The sequence below is a fragment of the Engystomops pustulosus genome, chromosome 3 (assembly GCF_040894005.1).
Source record: "Engystomops pustulosus chromosome 3, aEngPut4.maternal, whole genome shotgun sequence".
NCBI classification, from domain to species: Eukaryota; Metazoa; Chordata; class Amphibia; order Anura; family Leptodactylidae; genus Engystomops; species Engystomops pustulosus.
In genome coordinates, this window is record NC_092413.1 from 146,715,533 (window position 1) to 146,743,254 (window position 27,722).

At 42.9% G+C, this 27,722-nt stretch overlaps 1 protein-coding gene across 1 annotated transcript; it reads left to right on the plus strand.

Annotated features, from left to right (window-relative positions):
- The first annotated feature begins 2,593 nt into the window (after positions 1–2,593).
- LOC140120571 (alkaline phosphatase-like) lies at positions 2,594–26,487 on the plus strand. The gene is made up of 12 exons (XM_072139559.1): positions 2,594–2,691; positions 5,770–5,965; positions 10,247–10,363; positions 10,715–10,830; positions 10,919–11,093; positions 11,749–11,921; positions 12,011–12,145; positions 13,048–13,117; positions 13,204–13,338; positions 14,652–14,843; positions 17,020–17,136; positions 26,153–26,487. Exons 2-12 carry the CDS (start codon positions 5,875–5,877, stop codon positions 26,362–26,364), a joined length of 1,533 nt encoding a protein of 510 aa, XP_071995660.1. The 5' UTR covers positions 2,594–2,691; positions 5,770–5,874; the 3' UTR covers positions 26,365–26,487.
- Positions 26,488–27,722: the final 1,235 nt, after the last annotated feature.

Consider the following 27,722-nt stretch of genomic DNA (forward strand, 5'->3'; position numbering starts at 1 on the left):
AATTTTTAAACTAATTTGAAGTACAATGTGTCACGAGAAAACAATCTCAAAATCCCCTGGATATCTCATAGCGTTCCAAAACTATAACCACTTATAGTGACACAGGTCAGATTTGAAGAATGGGGCCGCGTCCTTAAGGCCAAAATAGGCTGTGTCCCCTAGGGGTTAATATCAAATCCTTTCTAAACTGTACGTCCACTTTTGTGATTTACATGCTGGAATGTTCTTGTGGACTACAATACATTGGACGTACGATTCAACAACTGAACGCAAGGTTAAATAAGCATCGCAGTAACGTTACAAACGGATTCCTGAAACATAGTGTCTCCAGATACGGGCACCTATACCATCAGGATGACTTCTCATCCTTTACTGTCACTCCAATTGAACAAGTCCCGCCTGGTAATAGTAGATTCAGCAATCTCTGTCAAAGAGAAATGTACTGGATCTATAAAATGAACAGTCTAGTCCCCAACGGACTGAATGAAACCCTGGAAAGCACCAACTTCTAACAGTTCAACAATCAAGTTATCATTCACTCTGAGCACTAGTACAGCTTCCTCCCATTTTTAAAGTACGTCACCTGTCCAGATATCATCACATTTTATTATGGTCGGAATAAATTTTACTTAATGACTATCCCTAATATGACCTATTGAATCCACATTGCAGTCAAAATATTTTTCATATCTACCCAAGTTTATTTAGCCTCTTTTCCCAACCAACCCACCATGTATGCAATATATGTGCAACCAGTCAACCAGCCAATTAGCACTACTACTATATTTCTAAATAGATACATCAATTAGCACTACTACTATATTTCTAAAGACTAAACCAAGAGATTAGCACCAGATAATGAAAAGACACTTGTCCATATATTCTTTTGTACGAACCCACTCCATCTATAACTAAGCAAAACTTTAAAGAACACATGAGTGATATCCGGTCCACATAAACTAGGTTACACCATTTGAAATTAAAAACTTCTTTTAATAATCAATATCATTAAAAACATCAATGTAACAGTATGACAGCAGTATAATGTCCTCGGGATTCAACTATTGCATCCACACAGCACAAAACAGCAGTTTAAGCACTAAGGGTCAGGCATCTTAGTGTGTATAAATTGGTAGGAAAATCCTAGAAAGTGCCTGTGCCAAATGGGTTAATAATGATCCAACCTAACATAGAATTGTATACTAGTAAAGTGCTAAGTGCTATTCTAACAAAAAAAAGGGGGAAATTGATGGTAGGATCGGCTTACCCATGCTGTATGTGAAGGGGACGCCAGTACCCCGACGCGCGTTTCGCGTTTCCGCTTCCTCAGGGGGTCTGTGTGACCCCTCATGTGTTCTTTAAAGTTTTGCTTAGTTATATTTCTAAAGAGTTACATCCAAGCACCGCAGGATCTCCCACACGCTTGCGCATAACCGCCGGTCGCCACCTCCCCGGCAGACATTTTGTTGGATACCGAGTTGTTCTGCGCGCGCGCACAAAATATTTGTGCGCACGCGCACCAAAATTGTGGCGCGAGCCGCTCCCCGTCCTTAACAGATAAATGCCGACACATCCCGCCACATCTCTCAAGAGACCGGAGCATCAGCGTCCGTCCTCCACTACAGGTGAGCCTATATACCATCTCCTTAAGCAGGCTATTCCCTTCCAACCCGACGATCCAATACCTAATCTATTTATGCACTTTCAAGTTTTTAACCAACTCTATTTCTTTAGAAAATTATCTAATTCGATTTAATTTATGTATATAACCAATTAATGAATTATTTATTTATTTATTTATTTATTTATTTATTCATGTATGTATTTTTGTACCTCGATTCATAAATGTATTCATTTATGTACTCCATTTAATGTACTTATGCACACTTGTTCTTACCCTCGATGCTTATTCTTCTTTTTTATATGTATATACCTGTATACCCATATATATATATTCATTTCCGGACATTTATGAACATCTTCTGGTCACTTCCTATTTGATCTGGAGATCATGAACAATGTACTTATGAAACCTATTTTTCAGAAACTACAAAATTGAATGTGTTCTTTTATATCTTTTACCACCCTCCCTCACTTATATCTTTGTATCATCATCTATCTCAGTCTTTGTCACTTGATAAAGGGGTTATTCCAATCCCGAAACGCGTTGTGCTTTTAGACTTATTAAATTCCAATTTTTAATCCTATTTTGAGTGCGCCACTTTACTGGATCACAATTTCAAAACCACTGTCAACATTCTATTTAGGCAGCTCTGTGCCCGTTGCTGTCTATGCCCGTGTTATATGGTGAGTCCTACCATACACTCTAAGAGTCGCGCAGCGCACCCGCAATACAGATACGCAGGCGCAGCTTCAGGGGTTGCCAGGCAACCCTGTCAATGTATTCTCTGGCCGCTACCCTGGAAGTGATGTGTGACACTTCCGGTTCGGGAACCAGCGCGGAAGTATGAGGAAGTATGTGATGAAGCTACTGGTGACCTATCTGTAAGTCCACCGAGAACGGAGACGTCAAGGGGGGGGGGGGCGGATGGTTACTTTTTAAACTCGGCTCACTCTTTGGAGAGGTGTCACACGCCAAGCCACCCTGTGTGAACATGAGGGACTGCTGGTGGGAGAGGGCACTCCCTCCCCACCTAACACTTCATTTTCGTCTAACCACGGACCATTGTGGTAAGCATTACGATATCTTTGGGGTGCTATTTTGGAGGCACTATACCTGAAGACTAAATTAAGTGTGTCCATTATTTTTAGGGCCATTTGTCTGAATTCTCCCTCTGATGAAACTTGATTGTGGAAACGCGTCAGGGAGGTGTGTTAATCTATTTAGGACAAGGGACAGAGATTTGGGACTGCCCTTGTAAGGGTGGGAGTCTTTAGGGGTATAGGGTGAGTTTAGACTCACACCGTCCCCATCGGTCCACGACAAAAAAAGAAAGGATGGACCCCCTCCCGTCCTAGGCCCTCTCAGACTGGCTACACGAGGTTTGGTAAGTTGGATCCCAGAGGGGTCCCACGTTGAATATGCCTCTTCAGGGTATGTAATCATTATAACTTACCTTATGCCAGTATTTGAGGTATGTTATTTCCTGGTAACTGACACGTCTATATATATACCTTAACTGCCATTTATGCAAGGGTTTATTCGCACTAGGGTGCTGAGGCTTGGTGCGTTTATGGTTATTATGTGTGAACTTTTAGTATGCTAGGTACATTTTAGAGGATTATAATAAAATTTATACCTTTTAACTGTCAAATATTTTTCTGATTTTCATGAATGTACTTGATGACAGAATAACCTATGTAAGATTTCTCTGCTATTTGTGCTGACTGTATCTTACATTATACATTGCATTACAAGTGTATTGTAGTGTAAGGGCTTGAACAAGCGATCAGATGAACGCTTGTTGAAGCCCAAGTCTGAAAAAATAAAAAATGTAAAACAAAAAGTAAAAATCAGTTTATAATAATAATTAAATAAATAAAAAAACTCCTCTAATCAGCCCATTTACATGTAAAATCCAAATAAATTCTATAAAACACAAAGTACTTATTTGGTATCACCGCGTCCATATCAATCAATGAAAGGGTATTTCATCAAATACCCTTACAAAAATGTTCTAAAAAGTGATCAAAAAAGTTACATGCCCTTATATCATACGAATCAAAAGAACAACTCTTTTTGCAAAAAATAAGCCCTCAACCAGACCTGTCAATATAAAAATACAGAAGTGATGCCCTTAAAAAGTTGTCAATAGTAAAATAAATGTGATTTTCTCCAATATTGGTTTTGCTCAGTAAAATTGAGCAAAGATAAGAAAAACTATATAAATGAGGTATCACCGTAATGGTAATGAAACAGAGAATAAAGATAAAATATTATTTTTATGTTATGGCGAGCGGGAAAAAAAAGTGCTAAAAATCAGAAATAAAAATTGATACTTTTGTTTGTATCCCCGTTTAAATAGTTAATAAAATTTCAATAATAAGCTGTAGACCCCCCAAATGAATTATCTATACATTGTATCTCACTCCGCAAATAATAAGCACTCATATGTCCGCATTACCAAAAAAATAAAATGAATAGCCTGTGCATTGTGACAATACAAATCTGCTGTGAATGGCGCTGCCTTCATTCTGTGCCCGGCCATGTGCATGTATCAGTACACTCAAGAGAAATTGGGCATCAAACTTGGCAGACCATTTCATAATTTTAATCATTATGAAAGTTTCATTTTTGGCCTAAATGAATGTATTTTTTTAAAAAATTCTAAAGTTTCTAAAACACAGTTCTTTTTGTTTTAACTCCTGTGAAACACTGAAAGGGTTAATAGACGTAATAGAAGTTGTTTTAAATACGTAGAGGTGTGTAGCTTCTATAGTGCTGAGTTGTCCCTCAATGTTTTGCCGATTTTCATAAAAATGTAAAAAATCGCACCTAAAGTTCTGCGCCACATAACATCCTAGAAAAATGAGAGGACGCATAAAATATCATTCCAACATAAAGCAGACATTCCGTAAATGTTAATTATCAAGCTCTTTGAGTATTTTAATTATCTGCCTGGAAAGCAGAACTTTTAAAACTTTGAAAATGAAGATTTTTTCTGATATTTTGCCAAATTTCCATTTTATTTCAGAATGAAACGCAAAACTTATCACTTAATTTTTACAACTATAATGAAGTACAATGTGTCACGAGAAAACATCTCAAAATCACCCGGATTTGTTAAAGCTTTCCGAAGTTATAGCCAATTATCGTGACACATGTCAGATTCGAAAGATTGAGTCCTGTCTCCAAGATGAAAACAAGTGTTGGTGATAAGGGGTTATCTTAGGGGTGAATCTTATCTTTAAGGCTAATATCACATGTCTACTGGGGGCTTCTGTTATACTACTCCTTTATAGGAGCAGAACAGGTTAATAATCAAAGCCCAAGACAATGATACAAATCCCTTCCACAAGCTGAAAAACTAACCAGTAGAAGGAGCGGATTTCTGCTGCAGGTTTAGAATCGGCAGCATATTAATTATTTCTTCTTATTCAGGGCAGAGGAATTTAAAGTTTGCAATGTATTAGTTGAACCCCCTTCCCCCCATCTCTGTCAAAATCACATATCTTTGCCGTTATAACAGTGACTAGAAAAAGTCCACTACTGAAATGATGCTGTGATTTCATACTGTGTGCCCCCTCCTCCACAGTCTTAGGGTGCATGCACACAGTGCTATGGAGAGGAGGGATGATACAGGGGGCCGTAACACAGGGAAAGATCGGACATGTCCTATCTTTTCCCCGTGTAAAGACTGGTCCGTGCGGCACTGTATCACTACGTGCAGCCATTGCCGTCTTTGGGTGACATATGTATGGCCAATAGCTTGGGGCCGTACATACGTCCCCCCATGGTCATGTGTATGGGGCCTTAGAAACATTAATCTCCTTACATAAAGCATCTGATGTGGACTTTACTATTGTGTTGCTCAAAATGTTCAGTTCATGCCATGTATGAGCCCTAAATTGTATTATTTCTTTGGAAAAATAAATGTTACTACTTTTCTCTATTTTTATACTTTCTTTCATGGCAATGTTGTGTATATGAACCATGAAACACAGTCACAATCAATGATATGATAAATTTATCTTTAACAGAAAAGATTTACAAAGAGGCTAAGGTACTATGTGCATGTCACCTTCTGTATTGGAAATCTAAGACCTGCCTTGAACATATTAGATAAATGATTGTTTCTCATACTTTAGGTTCAAAGGTGGATGGTTGTCCTGGATCTTTATATATACATATAGATATATTGTGACGTAGGAAGGATTGGGCTCACAGAAGTCACAAGTCAAGGTGGAACACGGATGAAGATGAACCTGCTCCATACTTCATTGCCTCTTCTCATCATTGCCTTATACATTGCCCCATTCTGCACAGGGGCAGCTATATCGCTTGGTGAGCAAATCTTTAGTCTATGTGCTTAATGTTATTTGCATACTGAAAGCATAATCTACCGAAACTTCTGCGAGAAAATGATACTACTGATTTTAGATATGTTATATTATGTGGCCCAGTTTTGCCAATAAACAGACATTGCTAGTAAGCATATGAGCCTATCATCATGTACAAGATGAAATATGGAAATTAGAAATTTATAAATCCGTTATTAATGATTATTACGGTAAATATTCAGAACCATGTAAATGTATTTAACAAATGTTACATTTAAGAAATTTTTGTTAAAGTTTATAAGTTAGCATTTTCAAAAAATACTTTAAAGGGGTATTCCCATTTCAGCAAATGAATGTTTTTTTTGTTTTTTTTTTAATAAAAAGTTATACAATTTCCCAATGCTCTATACATTCTCTATAAATTCCTCACAGTTTTCTAGATCTCTGCTTGCTCTCATTCTATAGAAGGCTTCTATGTTTACTTCCAGTGGACAGAAATCTGACCATGGTCATACAGGTGCACGGCTCGTTATATCACAGCTCGTTAGTATTACAGCGAGTAATCAGAGCTGTGGGATATAACGAGCTGTGCACCTGTGTCACCATGGTCAGATTTCTCTCCACCTGAAACATTGAAGCTTTCTGTAAAATAGCAGCAAGCAGAGATCTAGAAAATGATGTAGAATTGATGTAGAAAGTATTTTGGAAAATTTTATACAGGCAGTCCCCGGGTTACATACAAGATAGTGTCTGTAGGTTTGTTCTTAAGTTGAGTTTGTATGTAACTCGGAACTGTATATTTTATCATTGTAATTCCAGCCAGAACTTTTTTGGTCTCTGTGACAATTGGATTTTAAAAATGTTGGGTTGTCATAAGAATCAATATTAACACTAAAGCTTCATTACAGACACCTTTGATAACTGTTACAACTGATCATTGCAGCCTAGGACTAAAGAACAATAAATTACCAATATCCAGAGGTCCGTTTGTAACTAGGGGTCGTATGTAAGTCGAGTGTTCTTAAGTAGGGGACCGCCTGTAACTTTAAAAACAATAACATTAATTTTCTGTAATGGGACAACCCCTTTAACCTCAAATACTTTCCAATACATAAGAATCTTTAAAATCACATATTGTAGTAGATTTACTAAACTTGAACATAATTTTTTATTTGTTCCAAAGATAAGTGGTCTACATACTGTGCTTTTAATCCTATATAAGAAGCGTATAGATGGTTTAAAATGGGACTAAGCAAAGAAGAACCCATTTTATAATCTAGCATTAAATATAAGATGGAATTGTCTAAAATGTGATGCTTTGTTGTGATGCCTGATACAAGTAAGAAGCTATCATTATATTATTGCATGCTTTATCTAGGATTTATGTACAATATACTCATTAAGCGAAATCTTCAGCACATTAAGCTCCTCAGGATAAAGATAACAGATAACATGCGTTTCAAGGAAATCCATCACATTTCGCATTGTCATGCTGCTTACTCTACAAGATAAAATGGAATTTAAAAAATGGCAATACTGTTGACATTGCCTTCATTTGATTTGCTATCCTTAGGATAAAGCATCATTCTAGAATCGGTAGGGACCCATCCTGTAAATTGTATAAAGGATTGCAGTATTCAAACAGGAGCTGTAGTTACAAAGCACATTGGGGCAGATTTACTTACAAGGTCCATTCACGATCCAGTGGCGCGTTCTCTGTGGTGGATTCGGGTCCGGCCGGGATTCATTAAGGCAGTTCCTCCGACGTCCACCAGGTGGTGCTGCTGCGCTGAAGTTCCCAGGAATGCACTCAAATTCACCGGCCTATTGCTAGTGAAGGTAAGTGCAAGCTCCGCGGCACTTTTTTTTTTTTTTTAAATGCGTCGGTTTTTCAGAATCTGTCAGGTTTTTTTTCGGCCACGCCCCCGATTTCCGTCGCGTGCATGCCATCACCGATGCACCACAATCCGATCGCATGCAAAAATCGGCGCAAATCGGAAATATTCGGGTAACATGTCGGGGAAACGCGAATTTTATGCTTATGCTTGCTATGGAAGAACAGTCTATGCCAATGATATTCCTGATATCATCAGCTTGGAAAGCAAAGGGGTCACAATGGTGCCAAGTCGGTCTAAGCCAGGTGTAGGAACCCTAATGATCTAATATTGATGACGCATCCTAAGGACTAACTGAGAAGCAAATTGAGACATTACTTTGTAAGTCCGGTTAGCCATTGGGTACTTTGACTGCCTTATCAATACATCATGGCCAATGTAGTGTTTTATATGTTGTGTGACATTTATTTAATATTTGTATAAGAACGGTGAGCCAGTTATGCAATATCATAAATATCAAGTCTCATTTATGACAAATCATACCATGTTCAGCTCAATCATCAATTTTGAGATGTCCTACATTAATGGGTGATGGAGTCAACTAGCTGTTGCATTTGGCCAACCATTGTCATAGCTCATTGGGCTTTACCTACTCTATCATACTTATTGAATCTCAATAATTCAATATGCTGAAACATCTTGTCACTACATGAAGCCTGCAGTTGTGTGGTCAACCAGGAAAATGACAATCCAAGACTAGAGAATACTGAAAGAAATTTGTTTTGCCACATTTCAAGATTGTGTTTATGCGGAAATCCATGGCAAATCTGTGTAAAAACTGTGAAAAAATCTGCATGTAAAATTCGGCCTTTGGGATTGTTTTCACTGCACAGTTCTGTGTACTAGTAAGTATTGATATATGTGTCAGGATTGGTGGTAGTGGATCCTCTGGACCACCACGGACAATGACATAAGCCGACACCTGCAACCAGAATCTAAGTGGCATCCGGTTTTCACCAGAGCTGGCCTCAAAGCGGGTTGGACTTGCTGCAGAGTGGTACCACCAGGTCGTTCCACAGGTGCGACTTTGTCCTTGGTGGTGGCCAAGGCGGAGTACAGAATCGTGAGGCAAGCTCGTGGTCGGGGGGCAGGCAGGAGGTTGAGACAGGCAGCACAGGATAAGAGTCTGGAGCGGAATCGAGGTCACAACGGGAAGTCAGGCTAATCGCAAAGCTTTCTCTCAGGCATAGAGGACAACGATCCGGCAGGAATGATCAGGGAGAGGCAGATTTATATAGAATTCTGGGAAATGGCCTGCGCCAATTAACAATCCACTGGTCCTTTAAATTCCCCAAGGTAAGAAGCCTGGGCGTTGCGCTAGCGAACACGGCGGGGGACGGGTGAGCCTGCGGCCCAAGATATGAGTTGCGGAAGCACCCGTGACAATATGATATGATCGCATGCAATCCTGTCAGCTGTGGAGTTCTCACTTAGTGTATGTCTCCTCATCTAAATCCCTGCCTAAATCCTTCTAAAAATTTAATTTACTTCAGATTTTAATTGCAAATTTAGCATTGGACGGTGCAACAAATATTTTCTTTTCTGTTAGGAATGGATTAAACATCTAAGGACCTGCAGAAGAAAATTGGAATTGTGTGGATTTTAAAATCAGCCACACCATATATATGAATCCAAAAGCTTTAATTCCGTAGTTAAAAATAGAGCACGTCTGTTGATGCGTTTTAAACTTTTAGTTCTTAATCATAACATAACAATCTATTTTTTTCCTTTTCCATGTGCACATGTATTTTAACAATAAGAATTAAAGCTTTTGGATTTTAACATTTAAGTCCTGCGCTGGAACACTCTTAATTGTCTTCATTCATCTCGTATAGTCTATATAGCTTATTTTCACCCCTAAAGGAGAAACTAAAAAGTTCATCCACACCTCTACATGAAACTTATAGATATATTACTGGCTTGGTGGGGTCCTGTTGGGCTTCTGACAGTGTATGAGTTGCAATTATTGCCTAAGTGGGCAAGAACACAGTATAGGAATATAAAGTATGAGCGCCATTGACACTCCATTGAGTATATACAATAATGGCCTATACGGTCTATATAATAACATTTCACCAGTTTGGTGACAGTGTGGCACTTTTAGTGAAAGTGTTTTATTCAACACATGCACATACTGCTGGATAAACTGCTACCATAAGATGAGAAGTTGCTACCACCATTATCGAGCAGTTTGGATTGTCTTTGGCAACTCAGGTGCCACAAACACCATAAACTATAATGGTGAAGATGACCTTGGCCACCTTCCTTTAACTATGTCTAGATGGACCAGTGAAGGCCATGCCAAGGGGAGGAGGAGTCTCCCTCTCATCATAGGGGAATTGTGAGATAATACTCAATTTAAAATGTACTTATTTCATTATAACTTATAGAAGCTGAGAAGACCCCAAAGTTCTGGAATGATCAGGCCAGGGAAACTTTACAAGCTGCACTCCATCTGAAACCAAATGTCAACAAGGCCAAGAATCTAATTATGTTTTTAGGAGATGGTAAGTTATCTCTCTGGTGGATGCACAGACCTTAAAGCATTGTGTACAGCGGGAATATGTTGGTGCTGTGGTACAAATACATTTATTTCCATTTAAAGTGGTGGTCCTGTCGTAGCAAGTTAGGCCCTATCATAATCTCCAGCAGCTCTATAGAGATGAACGGGGCAGCCTGTGCATGCACGATCGCCAGTTCCAGTCATCTTAAAGTGTGACGGGGCTACATCGGACCCCCATTCTCGTGATCCGTGGGGGTTCCATCACAGACACTCCCACCGATGAGCAACTTAGGCAACTTTCTTGCTCTATGATGTGATGATGTTTAAGGTTTGTGTATCTTGTGTCTTTTTCCAGGTATGGGCGTAACTACCATTTCAGCAGCTCGTATATACCAAGGACAGCTGGCGGGACAACCTGGGGAGGAAAATATATTAGAAATGGAAAAGTTTCCACATGTTGCACTGTCCAAGGTGATGATGGCCCTTCCGCCAATAATATGCACACACATTCATGGATGACTATAGTATAATTAGACTAAATAACGCCCATTTCTTTTAGGTGTACAATGTGGATGCACAGGTCCCTGACAGTGCGGGTACAGGCACAGCCTACTTATGTGGGGTGAAAGCCAATTCTGGGACTCTGGGTGTGAGCGCAGCTGCACGATATGGAGTTTGTACAAGTGCCAATGGCAATGAAGTTGAATCCATACTTCATAGAGCTAAATTAGAAGGTAACTGATTGCATTAATTTCCTGTATTACTAGCTAGACGCAATTCATAGCCACCTTTTTTCACTGGGGTGTTAGGACTATTATATATACTTGGAGGATGCATCTCCTCTTCCTGTTTTCAATCTGCAGTTTCAGGACCTTTAGAGGACCCTGAAAGTTTCTGAAATGGCTCTTCTGTACATGTGTATTGAGAGTAGGAACAGGTGTACGAAGATTTCATGGGTGAAAGTCCTTCTCAGTATAAAATTTGATGAGTTGTTTGGGCCCCGGGCTACCACCCAAATCATCTATTTTATAATATACTACTGGCCATAGTGTAATATCAAAAGTGAAGGTTGAGTTTGTAGTACCTAGAGACCTCTACTTCTGGGTCTGTCCAATGTGTAACAATTGTCTGGCAGCAGGTAGAGGACAGCTAATTGCCCTCAAGATCATGTGTTAATAGCCTGAGGGGTCCAGCTCCTTTCAAAGAACCTTTCTGTTCCGCTTCCCTAGCTTGCCACACCCTTACTTAATATCTTTCTCATTCTCTCTACATTCCTCCATTTCCCTTTGCCTTCTGTCCTCCACTTCATCTTCTCCTACTGTTTCTGCATGCTTTCTGACACTGTTCCTTTTATTATTAGTAACCAATCCATTTTACATTATGTGATAGGTAAATCTGTTGGTATTGTGACAACGACCCGCGTCCAACATGCTTCTCCAGCAGCTACCTATGCCCATAGTGCCAACCGGGACTGGTACTCTGACAACGAGATGACTACTACTATGATTAACAATGGTTGCAAGGACATTGCATACCAGCTGGTGCACAACACAGACATTGATGTAAATACAACTACAAAATATCAAATTGATGTTATTAGATTTTCTTTTTTTAACAATGTAAACTTACCATCATCTATTGTCATTTAAAGGTTATTTTGGGAGGAGGCCGAGCCTATATGAGTCCAAAGGGAACACCTGACCCAGAATACCCAACCAGCACATCCAGCCAGGCTGTTAGAAAAGATGGTCTAAATCTAATTGATTTGTGGTTAAATAAGAGACCGGTAATTACATTTCTGCTGAAGAGAACCTGTTACCTGAAGTTTCTCCTTGTGTCCCTGCTCCCCACTTGCATCTGTCTTGTGTCTTCTGTAAATTCTCCAGTTGGTTGCTTCCTGGTTTGTAAGGTTTGCACGTCTGCAGAGACTTAAGAATTTAAGGGCCATTGTGCTTATGTGTTATATGTCCTATCCCTATGCACCATTGGTTTTAAAACCTCCTTACCCCACTGAGCTTGCTAGTTCTGTTCAAAGGTTTGCATGGTCTATGTAGTCTAATTCTTGTAATCTACACCACAACTGTATTATATGAGTCCAGTTCTACAGTGAAATTCTATTTTCAATTTTGGTGACAACTTCATCTTGACCTGACTTTACTTGACCTTCTTCTGTATCTGTCTACCTCCTGGCTTTCGCAATATACTCTGGCTGACTGTTGCCTGTCCCGACCCTGGCTTGTCTCTGGCTATTCTTTGCCTATGCTCTGATGCTTTGCGATGACAATCTGCCTCAGTTAGCTGCTTATACAGTCACCGTGCCAGTAGTGGGATTACTCCAAGATTTAGCAGGCTTGATGATTCTGTTACAAGAAAGCACACATTCCCATAAAGGGGTTAAAACTGAGCAATGTGGTTAGAACCCATTAGTTTATTTTCAAGTTAAATTGTTCAGATGGAACAATGGGTCCACATCCCACTGGTGGTTATAATTATCTATCTGTCTGTCTGTCTGTCTGTCTGTCTGTCTGTCTGTCTGTCTGTCTATCTATCTATCTATAGTATTTATCTGTCTATATTGTATGTCTTCCCACTGTAGAACCACACTTTACTTTTGACATGAAATCCAGTGTATTAGTGCTTACATTCATCATGCTAAGCATCATTATTGTGCTGTATTTTTCCTGACAGGGATCCAAGTATGTGTGGAATAAAAAAGACTTTGATGCAGTGAATGAAAACACAACAGATTATCTTATGGGTAATTGCTATTCCTTTTAATAATAATTTTCCCCATGATAATGTAGATAAGCTTTCTAGAAAATGACAACTTGCAACTATTTTTAGGTCTTTTTGAGCCCAAAGACATGAAATATGAACTGAGTCGTGACCCTTCATCTGATCCATCTCTTGCTGAAATGACAGAAAAGGCCATCAAAATTCTGAGCAAAAATCCTAATGGATTCTTTCTATTTGTAGAGGATAAGTATAAAATGCACAGTAAGAGGGAAATAAATAATAGTTATTATCGAGTAAAACCCTAGTATGTATGGCTCACACCACAATAACAGACAATATAGCTTGTTACACTGTGACACTTCATCAACAGTTTGCAACTTAGCAGAAATCTGTAAATGTAAAGTGGACAGAGTGATCCTTACCCACTTGGAAACGTCACACTTAAAGGGCTTGAAGTTGCTTTATATGACTAGAAATAAGACAATTTAGGGCAATCAGCTGTTTTTATTATACAAAGCTGAAGTCAGTGTTAGGTAGCAGCCCTGGCGAGCGATCTTTGTAAGTGTTGTTAGTAGTCTGTGAAAAATGCATTTATATTCCAGGATTGTAGCTGTGCAAGGTCCACTGGGGGAGTTTCCTCACAAGGATGAGGTGTAAACTCTCCAAATTGATTTGCCCCACAGCCCGTCCTCTTTGTGCAGTCTGTTAAAGATCTGTAGCACACAGCAATGGAGGACCTGTGGAGCAACCAAATGTAGAGTGCTAAGAACACAGCAGTGTGAGGATATGCCGTTTTGAAGCTACTGTCCTGAAATATAACTTTTCATATCCCTTCTGCCAGCACAAAAAGGACTGATTAAATAGCACTAGGGCTGCCCTCTTCACACTGTCTATGGTTTTGCATGGTCAACGGATTTCATTTCATTTTCATACATCATTATCCTCTCCATGACATGCAAGCAGGCACTGAATCTTTGAAACCACTAGGACATAAGTGTAGATTAGGGTCCACAAACTTCTTCCTTAACTTTTACATTTCAATCAAGATGCATGAAGGTGTTAACAACTTTATGCTGTTCGTCTTATATGACTTGTGAAAATGTATTTTTAAATTGACAACTTATTCAAATCTGCATGTCCCTACACAGTCCGGAACTGTCCAATCAGTGTTGGATTGCGTGTGGACAAATCCTGTCGAACGGGTTGAATGAATTTAGAATACTAAGAAATTAAATACGAGTAACTAAAACTAACATTGACTTTCAATAAATAAATGTGGTTTTCTTCAGAGTTAACATTTTAGAGCAAGGAGGAAGAACGGGCAATAAACTATTCAAAAAACCATTACTCACATCCTTATTGAGCCCTGACTGCTTCTTATAGCGCCCCCGCTGTTCTCATTGACAGAGCCTGAAATGCCTGTAAATTGCCATACAACCAATCAATGGCTGAAAGGCAAAACCATTTGAGTAGGTTCTTGGAACAACAAGAAAAATGAAAAAGATGCTAGGTGCTGATTGTAACTGATCCTAATTCAAATGTTACTTTGTATTCACGAGGTAGAATTGACCACGGACACCACGATGGGAACGCTAAGAATTCCCTGACTGAGGCTGTTGAGTTTGACAAGGCTATCCATAAAGCTGGAAAACTAACATCCGATTCTGACACACTGACTGTTGTGACTGCTGATCACTCTCATGTTTTCACCTTTGGCGGCTACACAGACCGCGGAAATAGTATTTTGGGTAAGGCAATTGGTGACATTTTATAGAAATTTTAATTAATATTATTTACTTCACACATTTACGTAATACATATTTGTTTAATGATCTGTTTGAATATTCAGATATTAAAATTCAATGCAATAACTATTTTTAAGATTGAGCACCTATTCCTAAAATCTATTGATGGATGTGTACGTTGGATTACTGTTTTTGTGATTTATTTCTTTTACATTAACTTCTGGAGAACAGAAAATGTAAAATCTACTGAACATACTCACTGGTTGTTTCTCCATCTCAAATTGTCCATAAAGGGGGTCCTGGGCAGAGTTATCCTTGCATTTAGCATTTAGTATTACAGAAAGCATTTTCAAGATTGGCCACATTATCAACATGGAACGGGAGCTCCAATGGATAACATGTATATAGAAGCTTTTATACAATATTAAATGAACACAACTGACAATCAGACAAGGTTTTACACAAATATGTACTGTGTAGGCATAACATGTCAGTGAATCCCTATTTAATATATAACATAGATATTCAAACCAAAGTGTGAATTAAGTGGTTACCGTATTTTCTGGACTATAAGCCGCACTTTTTAGCAAGAAAAAATCTTGCTAAAAAGTGCCTGCGTCTTATAGACGGGAGGTCAGGAGGATCCAGCACTGCCAGACCCCCCTGACCACTGTAATGGAGATCGGGTGATGCCCTGATATAGAGCTGCACCCGATCTCCCAGAGAGGAGCCTCCGTACTATTCTCCCCTATAGGACCTGCAGTGATGTCAGAATCATGTGACTGATCACATGCTTCTTACATCACCACAGGTCTCATACTGCCATGCTGCACTGGGACAGTGTGTATAGCTGAGTTGAGTGTGTATAGCTGAGTTGAGTGTGTATAGCTGAGTTGAGTGTGCATAGGTGAGCTGAGTGTGCATAGGTGAGCTGAGTGTGCATAGGTGTGTGTGTATAGGTGAGCTGAGTGTGTACAGGTGAGCTGAGTGTGCATAGGTGAGCTGAGTGTGCATAGGTGAGCTGAGTGTGCATAGGTAAGCTGAGTGTGCATAGGTAAGCTGAGTGTGCATAGGTGAGCTGAGTGTGTATAGGTGAGCTGAGTATGTATAGCTAAGCTGAGTGTGTATGTGGATGGATGATGAAGAGCTGAGTGTGTATGTGGATGGATGATGCAGAGCTGAGTGTGTAACTATGGGTGATGCAGAGCTGAGTGTGTAACTATGGATGATGCAGAGATGAGTGTGTAAATGTATGTCTGTGTGTGCTGTGCTTTAGTGCGACCAACAGGGATATTTTAATTGGTGTAAAATATATTTTTCCTTTTTTTGGAAGCCTAAATCTGGGGTGCGTCCTATAGTAAGAAGCGTCTTATAGTCCAAAAAATACAATAATACCACGTGGCAATGTCAGCCAGCACCCTAACATCATACAATGACCAGACAAAAAAAGAAAATAGGGTGTACAATAGTCAAATGAATGTGATGCAAGGTGTCATTTTATTCATATTATGTATAAAAACAAACTGGATTAAAAAATACTAGGCAAATTATATGAAGGATCACAGATATGGTAAGGGAACTGGAGAGGATCCAATCAATGTAATAGTAAATGCTCTCAGATACTGTAGCTTAGTAGAGAGTAGAGATTGTGAGTTCAAATCCTGACTGGGTAAACAAATATTTAATTGGATAACACAAAATAATTCAGAGACCTTGTGTCAGGGGAAGCCCTGGGAGATGTAGAAACACCACATATGGACAGTTCATGATGAGGTTGTGCTCTGCTGATGACCCAATCTCTCCTCTGAGGATTAGCCTGCAGAAAACTACTAGTCTGTAAGGGCAAGTCATTCAGTACCAAAAATAACAGAAACCTGAGGTTCCACTGCATTGTGCACCCTAGTAACATGATGAAGGGATGACCAGAGAATGTCTGGGGAAGAGAGGGGTCCAGGTCCAGTGGGCCATTCCACATGCATTTTGCAGAAACTCCTTAATCAGCAACAAAGGGTCCATGGTTAAACTCTTCTTATTTGAGCCTTTATTTTTTTTTTTATGTTGTTTGTTTTTATATATGAATAAAGTCATTTCACTAGTGTATACCCTTTTGTTTTGTTTGACTATTATAACATAGATAAGATTGCCGCTGAGTTTATTTCTTAATTTGTATATTTTGTAGGATTGGCACCAAATAAAGCCAGCGATGTTAAACCTTTCACAAGCCTTTTGTATGGGAATGGACTCGGATTTAAGCTTTCTAATGGAGTACGGGAAGACATCACAAACATTGATACAGGTATCATCCAGCATATCACATGTAAAAGGAATCTGCTCCCGGGTCACATATAACTCTGCATTATAAGCATTCCCTCTTAACATAATCCCTGAGCAATACAGAGAAGTAACGACTTTCATTGCATTAATTTCATTGCACCAAGGGTGTGGCCATGAGGTTCACTGCACCCTGTCTCATCCATGGAGTATTTCTAAAAAATATTTCTATATATAAAACAAGCATTCTAACTAGAGATGAGCGAACACTAAAATGCTCGGGTACTCGTTATTCGAGACGAACTTTTCCCGATGCTCGAGTGCTCGTCTCGAATAACGAACCCCATTGAAGTCAATGGGAGACTCGAGCATTTTTCAAGGGGACCAAGGCTCTGCACAGGGAAGCTTGGCCAAACACCTGGGAACCTCAGAAAAGGATGGAAACACCACGGAAATGGACAGGAAACAGCAGGGGCAGCATGCATGGATGCCTCTGAGGCTGCCTAATCGCACCATTATGCCAAAATTATGGGCAACAGCATGGCCATGACAGAGTGACAGAATGAAGCTAGATAGCATCTAAAACATCCAATAATTGACCCTGACACTATAGGGGACGGCATGCAGAGGCAGCGGCAGCAGGCTAGAGAGTGGCATGGCGACATACCCTAATTGGACTCAGGCTTCAAACCAATGGGTGTCAGAGAGGAACCAAAGGAGGTGAGCAAGAAGCGCTCAAATAATATCGGTACATGATAAAAGTTTGCCAGTATATTTTGTGGATTACACAGCAGGGTGGCGACAAAGTTAACATGGAAGCCATGAAAACAACCCAAAATTCTGCCTGACACAGCTCGTTTGATAAGGGGACCATGTATGCTTACAGTTCATGCCAGTCGCTGCACTGGCTGCCAGTCTCCTTTCGAATACAGTTTAAAATAATAATAACCCTCATCCATAAAGCTCTGTATAATGCTGCACCCCCCTACCTCTCCTCTCTTATCTCAGTCTATCGCCCAACCCGTGCTCTTAGATCCGCCAGTGATCTTAGATTAACCTCTACCCTAGTGCGGACCTCCCACTCGCGTCTCCAAGACTTCTCTAGAGAGACTTCTCTATAATGCTGCACCCCCCTACCTCTCCTCTCTTATCTCAGTCTATCGCCCAACCCGTGCTCTTAGATCCGCCAGTGATCTTAGATTAACCTCTACCCTAGTGCGGACCTCCCACTCGCGTCTCCAAGACTTCTCTAGAGCTGCACCAATTCTATGGAATGCTCTGCCCCGGACTATCAGACTAATACCTAACCTCCAAAGTTTCAAACGTGCTCTTAAAACCCATTTCTTTAGGCAAGCCTATAACACTCATTAACTGCATGAAGTTTTAACTCTTCTACTAACCCGTCCTGTGTCGTCCTCCCATCTGTTATCCAGCAACCAACAGGCACCAGACTTCTCTGCAGTCCCATTCACCCTGGACCTGGTATATAAGATGACGGCTGAGTGGTTCAAGCGACAGCAATTCCATTTATTATATTTTTTTCTATTCCCTAAGAAGAATGGCTTGACCATTAAATATTCTTTTACCTCGTGTTACCCCATCATCTTCATAAACCGTAAGCTCTGGCGAGCAGGGACCTCACTCCTGTTGTTCCATACAAATGTTGTGCTCTGTTACATTACATTTGTATTTGTTTCCTATGATTTGTAAAGCGCTACAGAATATGATGACGCTATATAAATAAAGATTATTATTATTATTATTATGGAGGCAGTGAACTAGTAGTAGATTAAAGGTGCTGCAACTATGTTAGTTGGATCTTGGGATGGAGCTGGCGCTCTGCAGCCAGGCGAGCTTTCGCCAATCCAAGCCCCTGTCTCTAGGCTACTCCCCAAACAGCACTTCTAAGAACCTTTTGTATAAGATCAAGTGTAGTAGCGTTCTTATAAGTTTAGGATATGGCGGGTGAGGGGAATGTAAACAGATGCGCAAGAAGCGCTGAAATAATATCCCTAAATGGTAAAAGTTTGCAAGTATATTTTGTGGATTACACAGCAGGGTGGCGACAAAGTTAACAACTTTGATGTGGAATGCCCTGTAATAGCTCTTGGGCGGTGTGCCTTTTATCGCCTAGGCTCAGCAGTTTCAGCACCGCCTGCTGTCGCTTAGCGACGGCACTGCTGCTGTGCCTAGAGCTACAGACTGATGGCGCCATGCCCACGGATGGTAATTCGGAGGAGGAGGAGGTGGAGGAGGGGTGGGAGGAGGTATAGTAGGCCTTTGAGACCTGGACCGAGGTAGGCCCCGCAATTCTCTGCGTCGGCAGTATATGACCAGCCCCAGGGTCAGACTCGGTCCCAGCCTGCACCAAGTTAAGTGTAGTAGCGTTCTTATAAGTTTGGGATATGGCGGGTGAGGGGAATGTAAACAGATGCGCAAGAAGCGCATGATGCGCATGGAGCTGGCGCTCCGCTGCCAGGCGAGCTTTCGCCAATCCAAGCCCCTGTCTCTAGGCTACTCCCCAAACAGCACTTCTAAGAACCTTTTGTATAAGATCAAGTGTAGTAGCGTTCTTATAAGTTTAGGATATGCCGGGTGAGGGGAATGTAAACAGATGCGCAAGAAGCGCTGAAATAATATCCCTAAATGGTAAAAGTTTGCCAGTATATTTTGTGGATAACACAGCAGGGTGGCGACAAAGTTAACAACTTTGATGTGGAATCCATGAAAACAACCCAAATTTCTGCCTGACACACCTCGTTTGATAAAGGGACGATGTATGGAGGCAGCTATATGGACGACTTTTGGAGGTAGCAATGGAGACAACGTGTGGAGGCTGCTATGGAGACAATTTAATTTGGATAGTGCCTGTATGTGGCAGTCCCAAACATTTTTCAAACCAGAGGAGCAGGTAGGTGGCCCTCCAGTAAAATGGAATAGATTGAGTGCCTGTATGTGGCAGTCCCAAAAATTTTTCAAACCAGAGGAGCAGGTAGGTGGCCCTCCAGTAAAATGGAATAGATTGAGTGCCTGTATGTGGCAGTCCCAAAAATTTTTTAAAACAGAGGACCGGGTAGGTGGCCCTCCAGAAAAATGGAATAGATTGAGTGCCTGTATGTGGCAGTCCCAAAAATTTTTCAAACCAGAGGAGCAGGTAGGTGGCCCTCCAGTAAAATGGAATAGATTGAGTGCCTGTATGTGGCAGTCCCAAAAATGTTTCAAACCAGAGGAGCAGGTAGGTGGCCCTGCAGTAAAATGGAATAGATTGAGTGCCTGTATGTGGCAGTCCCAAAAATTTTTCAAACCAGAGGAGCAGGTAGGTGGCCCTCCAGTAAAATGGAATAGATTGAGTGCCTGTATGTGGCAGTCCCAAAAATGTTTCAAACCAGAGGAGCAGGTAGGTGGCCCTGCAGTAAAATGGAATAGATTGAGTGCCTGTATGTGGCAGTCCCAAAAATTTTTCAAACCAGAGGAGCAGGTAGGTGGCCCTCCAGTAAAATGGAATAGATTGAGTGCCTGTATGTGGCAGTCCCAAAAATGTTTCAAACCAGAGGAGCAGGTAGGTGGCCCTGCAGTAAAATGGAATAGATTGAGTGCCTGTATGTGGCACTCACAAAAATTGTTTCAAACAGAGGACCGGGTAGGTGGCCCTCCAGAAAAATTAAATGCATGAAGTACTATAGCAAGAGCCAGTGGGCCCTGTCAAAAAATAGCCATTTTCCTCTGCTTTACTGTACAAAGAGGAGGAGAAGGAGGAAAATGAGGAGGAGGAGGAGTGGATCAATTATTCAGGTTGAGCTTCCTTCACCTGGTGGAGATTGGAAATTCTGAGAAATCCAGCCTTTATTCATTTTAATAAGCGTCAGCCTGTCAGCGCTGTCAGTCGACAGGCGTGTACGCTTATCGGTGATGATGCCACCAGCTGCACTGAAAACCCGCTCGGACAAGACGCTAGCGGCAGGGCAGGCAAGAACCTCCAAGGCGTACAGCGCCAGTTCGTGCCACATGTCCAGCTTTGAAACCCAGTAGTTGTAGGGAGCTGTGTGATCATTTAGGACGATGGTATGGTCAGCTACGTACTCCCTCACCATCTTTCTGTAAAGATCAGCCCTACTCTGCCGAGACTGGGGACAGGTGACAGTGTCTTGCTGGGGTGACATAAAGCTGGCAAAAGCCTTGTAAAGCGTACCCTTGCCAGTGCTGGACAAGCTGCCTGCTCGCCTACTCTCCCTCGCTACTTGTCCCGCAGAACTACGCACTCTGCCGCTAGCGCTGTCAGAAGGGAAATACTGTTTCAGCTTGTGCACCAGGGCCTGCTGGTATTCATGCATTCTCACACTCCTTTCCTCTGCAGGGATGAGAGTGGGAAGATTTTGCTTGTACCGTGGGTCCAGGAGAGTGAACACCCAGTAATCGGTGCTGGAATAAATTCTTTGAACGCGAGGGTCACGGGATAGGCAGCCTAGCATGAAATCTGCCATATGCGCCAGAGTACCAACGCGTAAGAATTCACTCCCCTCACTGGCCTGACTGTCCATTTCCTCCTCCTCCAACTCCTCTTCTTCTGCCCATACACGCTGAACAGTGAAGGACTCAACAATGGTCCCCTCTTGTGTCTCGCCAACATTCTCCTCCTCTTCCTCCTCATCCTCCTCCACCTCCACCTCCTCCGATATGCGCTGAGAAACAGACCTGAGGGTGCTTTGGCTATCAACAAGGGAATATTCTTCCCCTGTCTCTTGTGACGAGCGCAAAGCTTCCAACTTCATGCTGACCAGAGAGTTTTTCAACAGGCCAAGCAGCGGGATGGTGAGGCTGATGATGGCGGCATCGCCACTGACCATCTGTGTTGACTCCTCAAAGTTACTCAGCACCTGACAGATATCAGACATCCACGTCCACTCCTCATTGTAGACTTGAGGAAGCTGACTGACCTGACTACCAGTTCTGGTGGAAGTTGACATCTGGCAGTCTACAATCGCTCTGCGCTGCTGGTAAACTCTGGATAACATGGTCAGTGTTGAATTCCACCTCGTGGGCACGTCGCACAACAGTCGGTGAGCGGGCAGTTGGAGGCGGCGCTGCGCTGCCCTGAGAGTGGCAGCATCTGGGCTGGACTTCCTGAAATGCGCACAGATGCGGCGCACCTTCGTGAGCAAATCAGACAGATTGGGGTATGTCTTGAGGAAACGCTGAACTATCAGATTTAACACATGGGCCAGGCATGGCACATGTGTCAGTCTGCCGAGTTGCAGAGCCGCCACCAGGTTACGGCCGTTGTCACACACAACCATTCCCGGCTTGAGGTTCAGCGGTGCCAGCCACAGATCAGTCTGCGCCGTGATGCCCTGTAATAGCTCTTGGGCGGTGTGCCTTTTGTCGCCTAGGCTCAGCAGTTTGAGCACCGCCTGCTGTTGCTTAGCGACGGCACTGCTGCTGTGCCTAGAGCTACCGACTGATGGCGCCGTGCCCACGGATGGTAGTTCGGAGGAGGAGGTGGAGGAGGGGTGGGAGGAGGAGGAGGCATAGTAGGCCTGAAACACCTGGACCGAGGTAGGCCCCGCAATCCTCGGCGTCGGCAGTATATGAGCAGCCCCAGGGTCAGACTCGGTCCCAGCCTCCACCAAGTTAACCCAATGTGCCGTCAGAGATATATAGTGGCCCTGCCCGGCAGCACTCGTCCACGTGTCCGCGGTCAGGTGGACCTTGTCAGAAACGGCGTTGGTCAGGGCACGGATTATGTTGTCTGACACGTGCTGGTGCAGGGCTGGGACGGCACATCGGGAAAAGTAGTGGCGGCTGGGGACCGAATACCGAGGGGCGGCCGCCGCCATGAGGCTGCGAAAGGCCTCGGTCTCTACTAGCCTATAGGGCAGCATCTCCAGGCTTAGCAATCTGGAAATGTGCACATTAAGGGCTTGGGCGTGCGGGTGGGTTGCACTATATTTGCGTTTCCGCTCCAGCGTCTGGGGTATGGAGAGCTGAACGCTGGTGGATGCTGTGGAGGATCGTGGAGGCGACGATGGGGTTTTTGTGGCAGGGTCCTGGGCAGGGGGCTGACTAGCAGCTGACACAGGGGAAGGAGCAGTGGTGTGCACGGCCGGAGGTGAACGGGCTTGTTGCCACTGAGTGGGGTGTTTAGCATTCATATGCCTGCGCATACTGGTGGTAGTTAAGCTAGTAGTGGTGGAACCCCTGCTGAGCCTGGTTTGGCAAATGTTGCACACCACAGTCCGTCGGTCATCCGGTGTTTCCTTAAAGAACCTCCAGACTTCTGAAGATCTAGCCCTCGCCGCAAGAGCCCTCGCCACGGGAGCTTCACTAGTTGACACATTTGGCGCTGATGCACCAGCTCTGGCCCTGCCTCTCCGTCTGGCCCCACCACTGCCTCTTCCAACCTGTTCTGGTCGAGGACTCTCCTCCGTCTCAGAAGCACTGTGTTCACCCGGCCTCTCAACCCAGCTTGGGTCTGTCACCTCATCATCCTCCGATCCCTCAGTCTGCTCCCCCCTCGGACTTCCTGCCCTGACAACAACTTCCCCACTGTCTGACAACCGTGTCTCCTCATCGTCGGACACCTCTTTACACACTTCCACTACGTCAAGAAGGTCATCATCACCCACAGACTGTGACTGGTGGAAAACCTGGGCATCGGAAAATTGCTCAGCAGCAACCGGACAAGTGGTTTGTGACTGTGGGAAGGGTCCAGAAAACAGTTCCTCAGAGTATGCCGGTTCAAATGCCAAATTTTCCTGGGAGGGGGCAGACTGGGGGGGAGGAGGCTGAGGTGCAGGAGCTGGAGGAGTGGCGATTTCGGTGACATGGGTGGACTGCGTGGAAGACTGACTGGTGGTGGACAAATTGCTCGAAGCATTGTGAGCAATCCACGACATCACCTGTTCGCACTGTTCTGGCCTCAACAGTGCTCTACCACGAGTCCCAGTAACTTCAGACATGAACCTAGGGAGTGTAGCTCTGCGGCGTTCCCCTGCTCCCTCATCAGCAGGTGGTGTCTCACCCCGCCCAGGACCACGGCCTCTGACCCCTGCAGTAGTTGGACGCCCACGTCCCCGCCCTCGTCCTCTACCCCTAGCCCTCGGGTTAAACATTTTTAAAATGAGAGTTATAACTTTATTTTTTTTTTAACTTTTTTTTGTTTTTTTTTGTGTTTTTTGTTTTTTTTTGTGTTTTTTGTTTTTTTTTGAGTTTTTAAAACCAAACAATGCTATCCTATTGCTATGGCTATTTTCTAGCCAAGTATCAAAGCACACTACTATGCCAGATGAGATGACACTGAGTTAGTGCCTAATTGAAATCCAACCCCTACTAAATTTTCCCACTTCGGTCTTTGCTATGGATATGTGCGTCACTAAGCGCAGAACACAGCGGTCGCAAGTCTCACTACAAATTGCTCAGAATTGGCTAGTACATGCACTGCAGAAAGTACAGCCACCAGCAGATCAACCAGAAATCAAATATATAGAACGCTACTGTAGGCGTAAGTAAGCTCTTTGTATTCTCCTATGGCTATTTTCTAGCCAAGTATCAAAGCACACTACTATGCCAGATGAGATGACACTGAGTTAGTGCCTAATTGAAATCCAACCCCTACTAAATTTTCCCACTTCGGTCTTTGCTATGGATATGTGCGTCACTAAGCGCAGAACACAGCGGTCGCAAGTCTCACTACAAATTGCTCAGAATTGGCTAGTACATGCACTGCAGAAAGTACAGCCACCAGCAGATCAACCAGAAATCAAATATATAGAACGCTACTGTAGGCGTAAGTAAGCTCTTTGTATTCTCCTATGGCTATTTTCTAGCCAAGTATCAAAGCACACTACTATGCCAGATGAGATGACACTGAGTTAGTGCCTAATTGAAATGCAACCCCTACTAAATTTTCCCACTTCGGTCTTTGCTATGGATATGTGTGCCACTAAGAGCTAAACACAACGGTAGCAAGTCCCCCTGCTAATTCCTCACAAAATGGTACTAGATGCAAATTAAAATAAAAAAAAGTATAACGTTATTGTAGCCCTAAGAAGGGCTGTTTGGTTCTTTGAGAATCACTCCTGCCTAACAGTAAGCTAATAGAACACCCTAACGCTTTCCCTGACCAGCAGCAGCTCTCTCCCTAGCGGCATCCAGACACAGAATGATCCGAGCAGCGCGGGCAGCGGCTAGTCTATCCCAGGGTCACCTGATCTGGCCAGCCAACCACTGCTATCGACGTGTAAGGGTACCACGTCATGCTGGGTGGAGTGCAGAGTCTCCTGGCTTGTGATTGGCTCTGTTTCTGGCCGCCAAAAAGCAAAACGGCGGGAGCTGCCATTTTCTCGAGCGGGCGAAGTATTCGTCCGAGCAACGAGCAGTTTCGAGTACCCTAATGCTCGACCGAGCATCAAGCTCGGACGAGCATGTTCGCTCATCTCTAATTCTAACCTTTTTTAGGTTCTTTGTGAAAAATATTGATGGCCATTAAACTCAAATTTTGGATATAGTTAGAATAATAGAGCTTGCAGAATGTGTTGCGTCTTCCAGCAGAAATAATGGGACCCTGCTCTTGTGATTGGTAGAGGTCTCATTGGGAGATGATTGTGACAACATTGGGGCACATTTGCTAAGAACCGTGCAAGCTGTACTATGTATACTTTGCCTGTGTATGATGTAGTGTGCGCCAGATTCATGTCTCACATTCTTCGTGAACCTGGCGCTCCCTGCACTGCTCTGACAGAGTGCACGGTTTTTTTTCTGGTTCATGACTTTGCATGATAAATGCGGTGCAAGGTCCAACTGAGTACTGGAACTCCCCCTTAAGTCCAGAAATTTGTGTTGCATCGGGTATAGTGCAGCATGCGCCACAATTGTGTTGTGTGCGTCAGAAATGTGACACTTCTTAAATGCCTATGCAAGCAGTTTGCACTGAAAAGAACAGGCAAAGTCAGAGAGAAAACCGGCGCATGGCCCTTAGTAAATGTGGGCCACTGTATTTTGGGAAAGTCATTTAACTATAACTGGTTCTTGCATTCTTTCCACAGAAGCCAACAATTACAGACAGCAGGCTGCGGTGCCGCTAGTTTCAGAGACACATGGAGGAGAAGATGTAGCTATCATGGCTAAAGGTCCCTTTGCCCATCTTTTTCATGGCATCCATGAGCAGAGTTACATTGCCCATGTTATGGCTTATGCAGCCTGTCTGGAACCCTATACAGATTGTAATTTATTAAAGACAAAGTCACCCCATGCTTAAACTTTGCAACAGGTACTATAATTGCCATTGTAATTATTATGGAAAATACATAAAATTGCTGGTCTTGGAACATCTCTGATGTCTGTAATTTTTGTGATCATAATAAACTTTATTATAAATTGTCCCTTCTTCTACGCATTGTACAGGCTGTCTGGTTTCTCACTTTTTGTGTTTATTTTAGGAAGGTAATTCTGCAAAAAAAAAAATTATTATTATTTATACTGTTAAATGTATATGTAGTTCAAAATATCTGAGAGAAAAGGGCGAAGGGCCCAATTCGCGTTTTCCCGACGTGTTACCCGAATATTACCCGAAGGTTTTTGGCGCATGTGATCGGATTGTGGCGCATCGGCGTCGGCTTGCACGCGACGGAAAAGGGGGGGGGGCGTGGCCGAACGAAAACCCGACGGATTCGGAGAAACCACCGCATTAAAAAAAAAAAAGTGTCACTGGACTCGCGCTTACCTTCACCAAGTATAGGATCGTGAACTCCGGCGGGCCTCGGCAGACTTCAGCGCAGCAGCGACACCTGGTGGACGTCGGAGGAACTACCTTAGTGGATCGCCGGAAGACCTGAATCCAGCGCAGAGAACGTGCCGCTGGATCGCGAATGGACCGGGTAAGTAAATCTGCCCCATTATGTTTTGATTCAGAAAGAAGTATTTATAGTATAGTATTTATAGAAGTCTCGTAGTACAGTATAAACTGTTTCCAAATATTATCACAGTAGTCACATATCCCTAAAACTGATTAAGTTTAAAAATAACAAGTATAAATCCTATCAATAGCTAATGTTGGTTTAAATGATTGTTAGGAAAACAGAATGGCAATTATCAGTTGGCATGAGTTAATACAACCAGGGCTGGGAGGAGGAGTAGGGGAGAGTAGGCGATCTTCTAGGGCGCCACCCCCGCCTTCTACCCTGGGGCGCCGTCCTGGCCCTCAGTAGCGATCGGTGATATATTTATGTTTAAGATAAACATTTTGTTGGTTGCTGTACACATGCAGTTGCAGGGAACGCCGGTAGGTAAGAATTATTGTTTATTTATTTTTTTACAGGTTGCTGGATGATTGCAATCACAAATTCTTTGGTATTAACTCCTTACCGCTCTGCGCCGTAGCTGTACTGCGCTGAGTCCCGCGAATAGCGCTCAGCGCAGTACAGCTACTGCGCAGAGACGATGCCGGTTCAGCGCTGCACAGCAGCCGAACCGGCATTGTTAGCCGCGGGATTTCAGCGGTAATTTACCGCTGACATCCCCGGCTAACACCCGCGGTCGGAGTGGGCTCCGATCGCGGGCGTTTAACTCGTTAAATGCCGCGGTCAACGCGACCGCGGCATTTAACATGCCTTCCGG

Coding starts and splice junctions, on each gene's coding strand:
- LOC140120571 (XM_072139559.1), top strand. CDS start 5,875: ATGAAGATGAACCTGCTCCATACTTCATTGCCTCTTCTCATCATTGCC. Junction 10,364..10,714: donor AATTATGTTTTTAGGAGATG/GTAAGTTATCTC, acceptor GTCTTTTTCCAG/GTATGGGCGTAACTACCATT. Junction 14,844..17,019: donor CCGCGGAAATAGTATTTTGG/GTAAGGCAATTG, acceptor TATATTTTGTAG/GATTGGCACCAAATAAAGCC.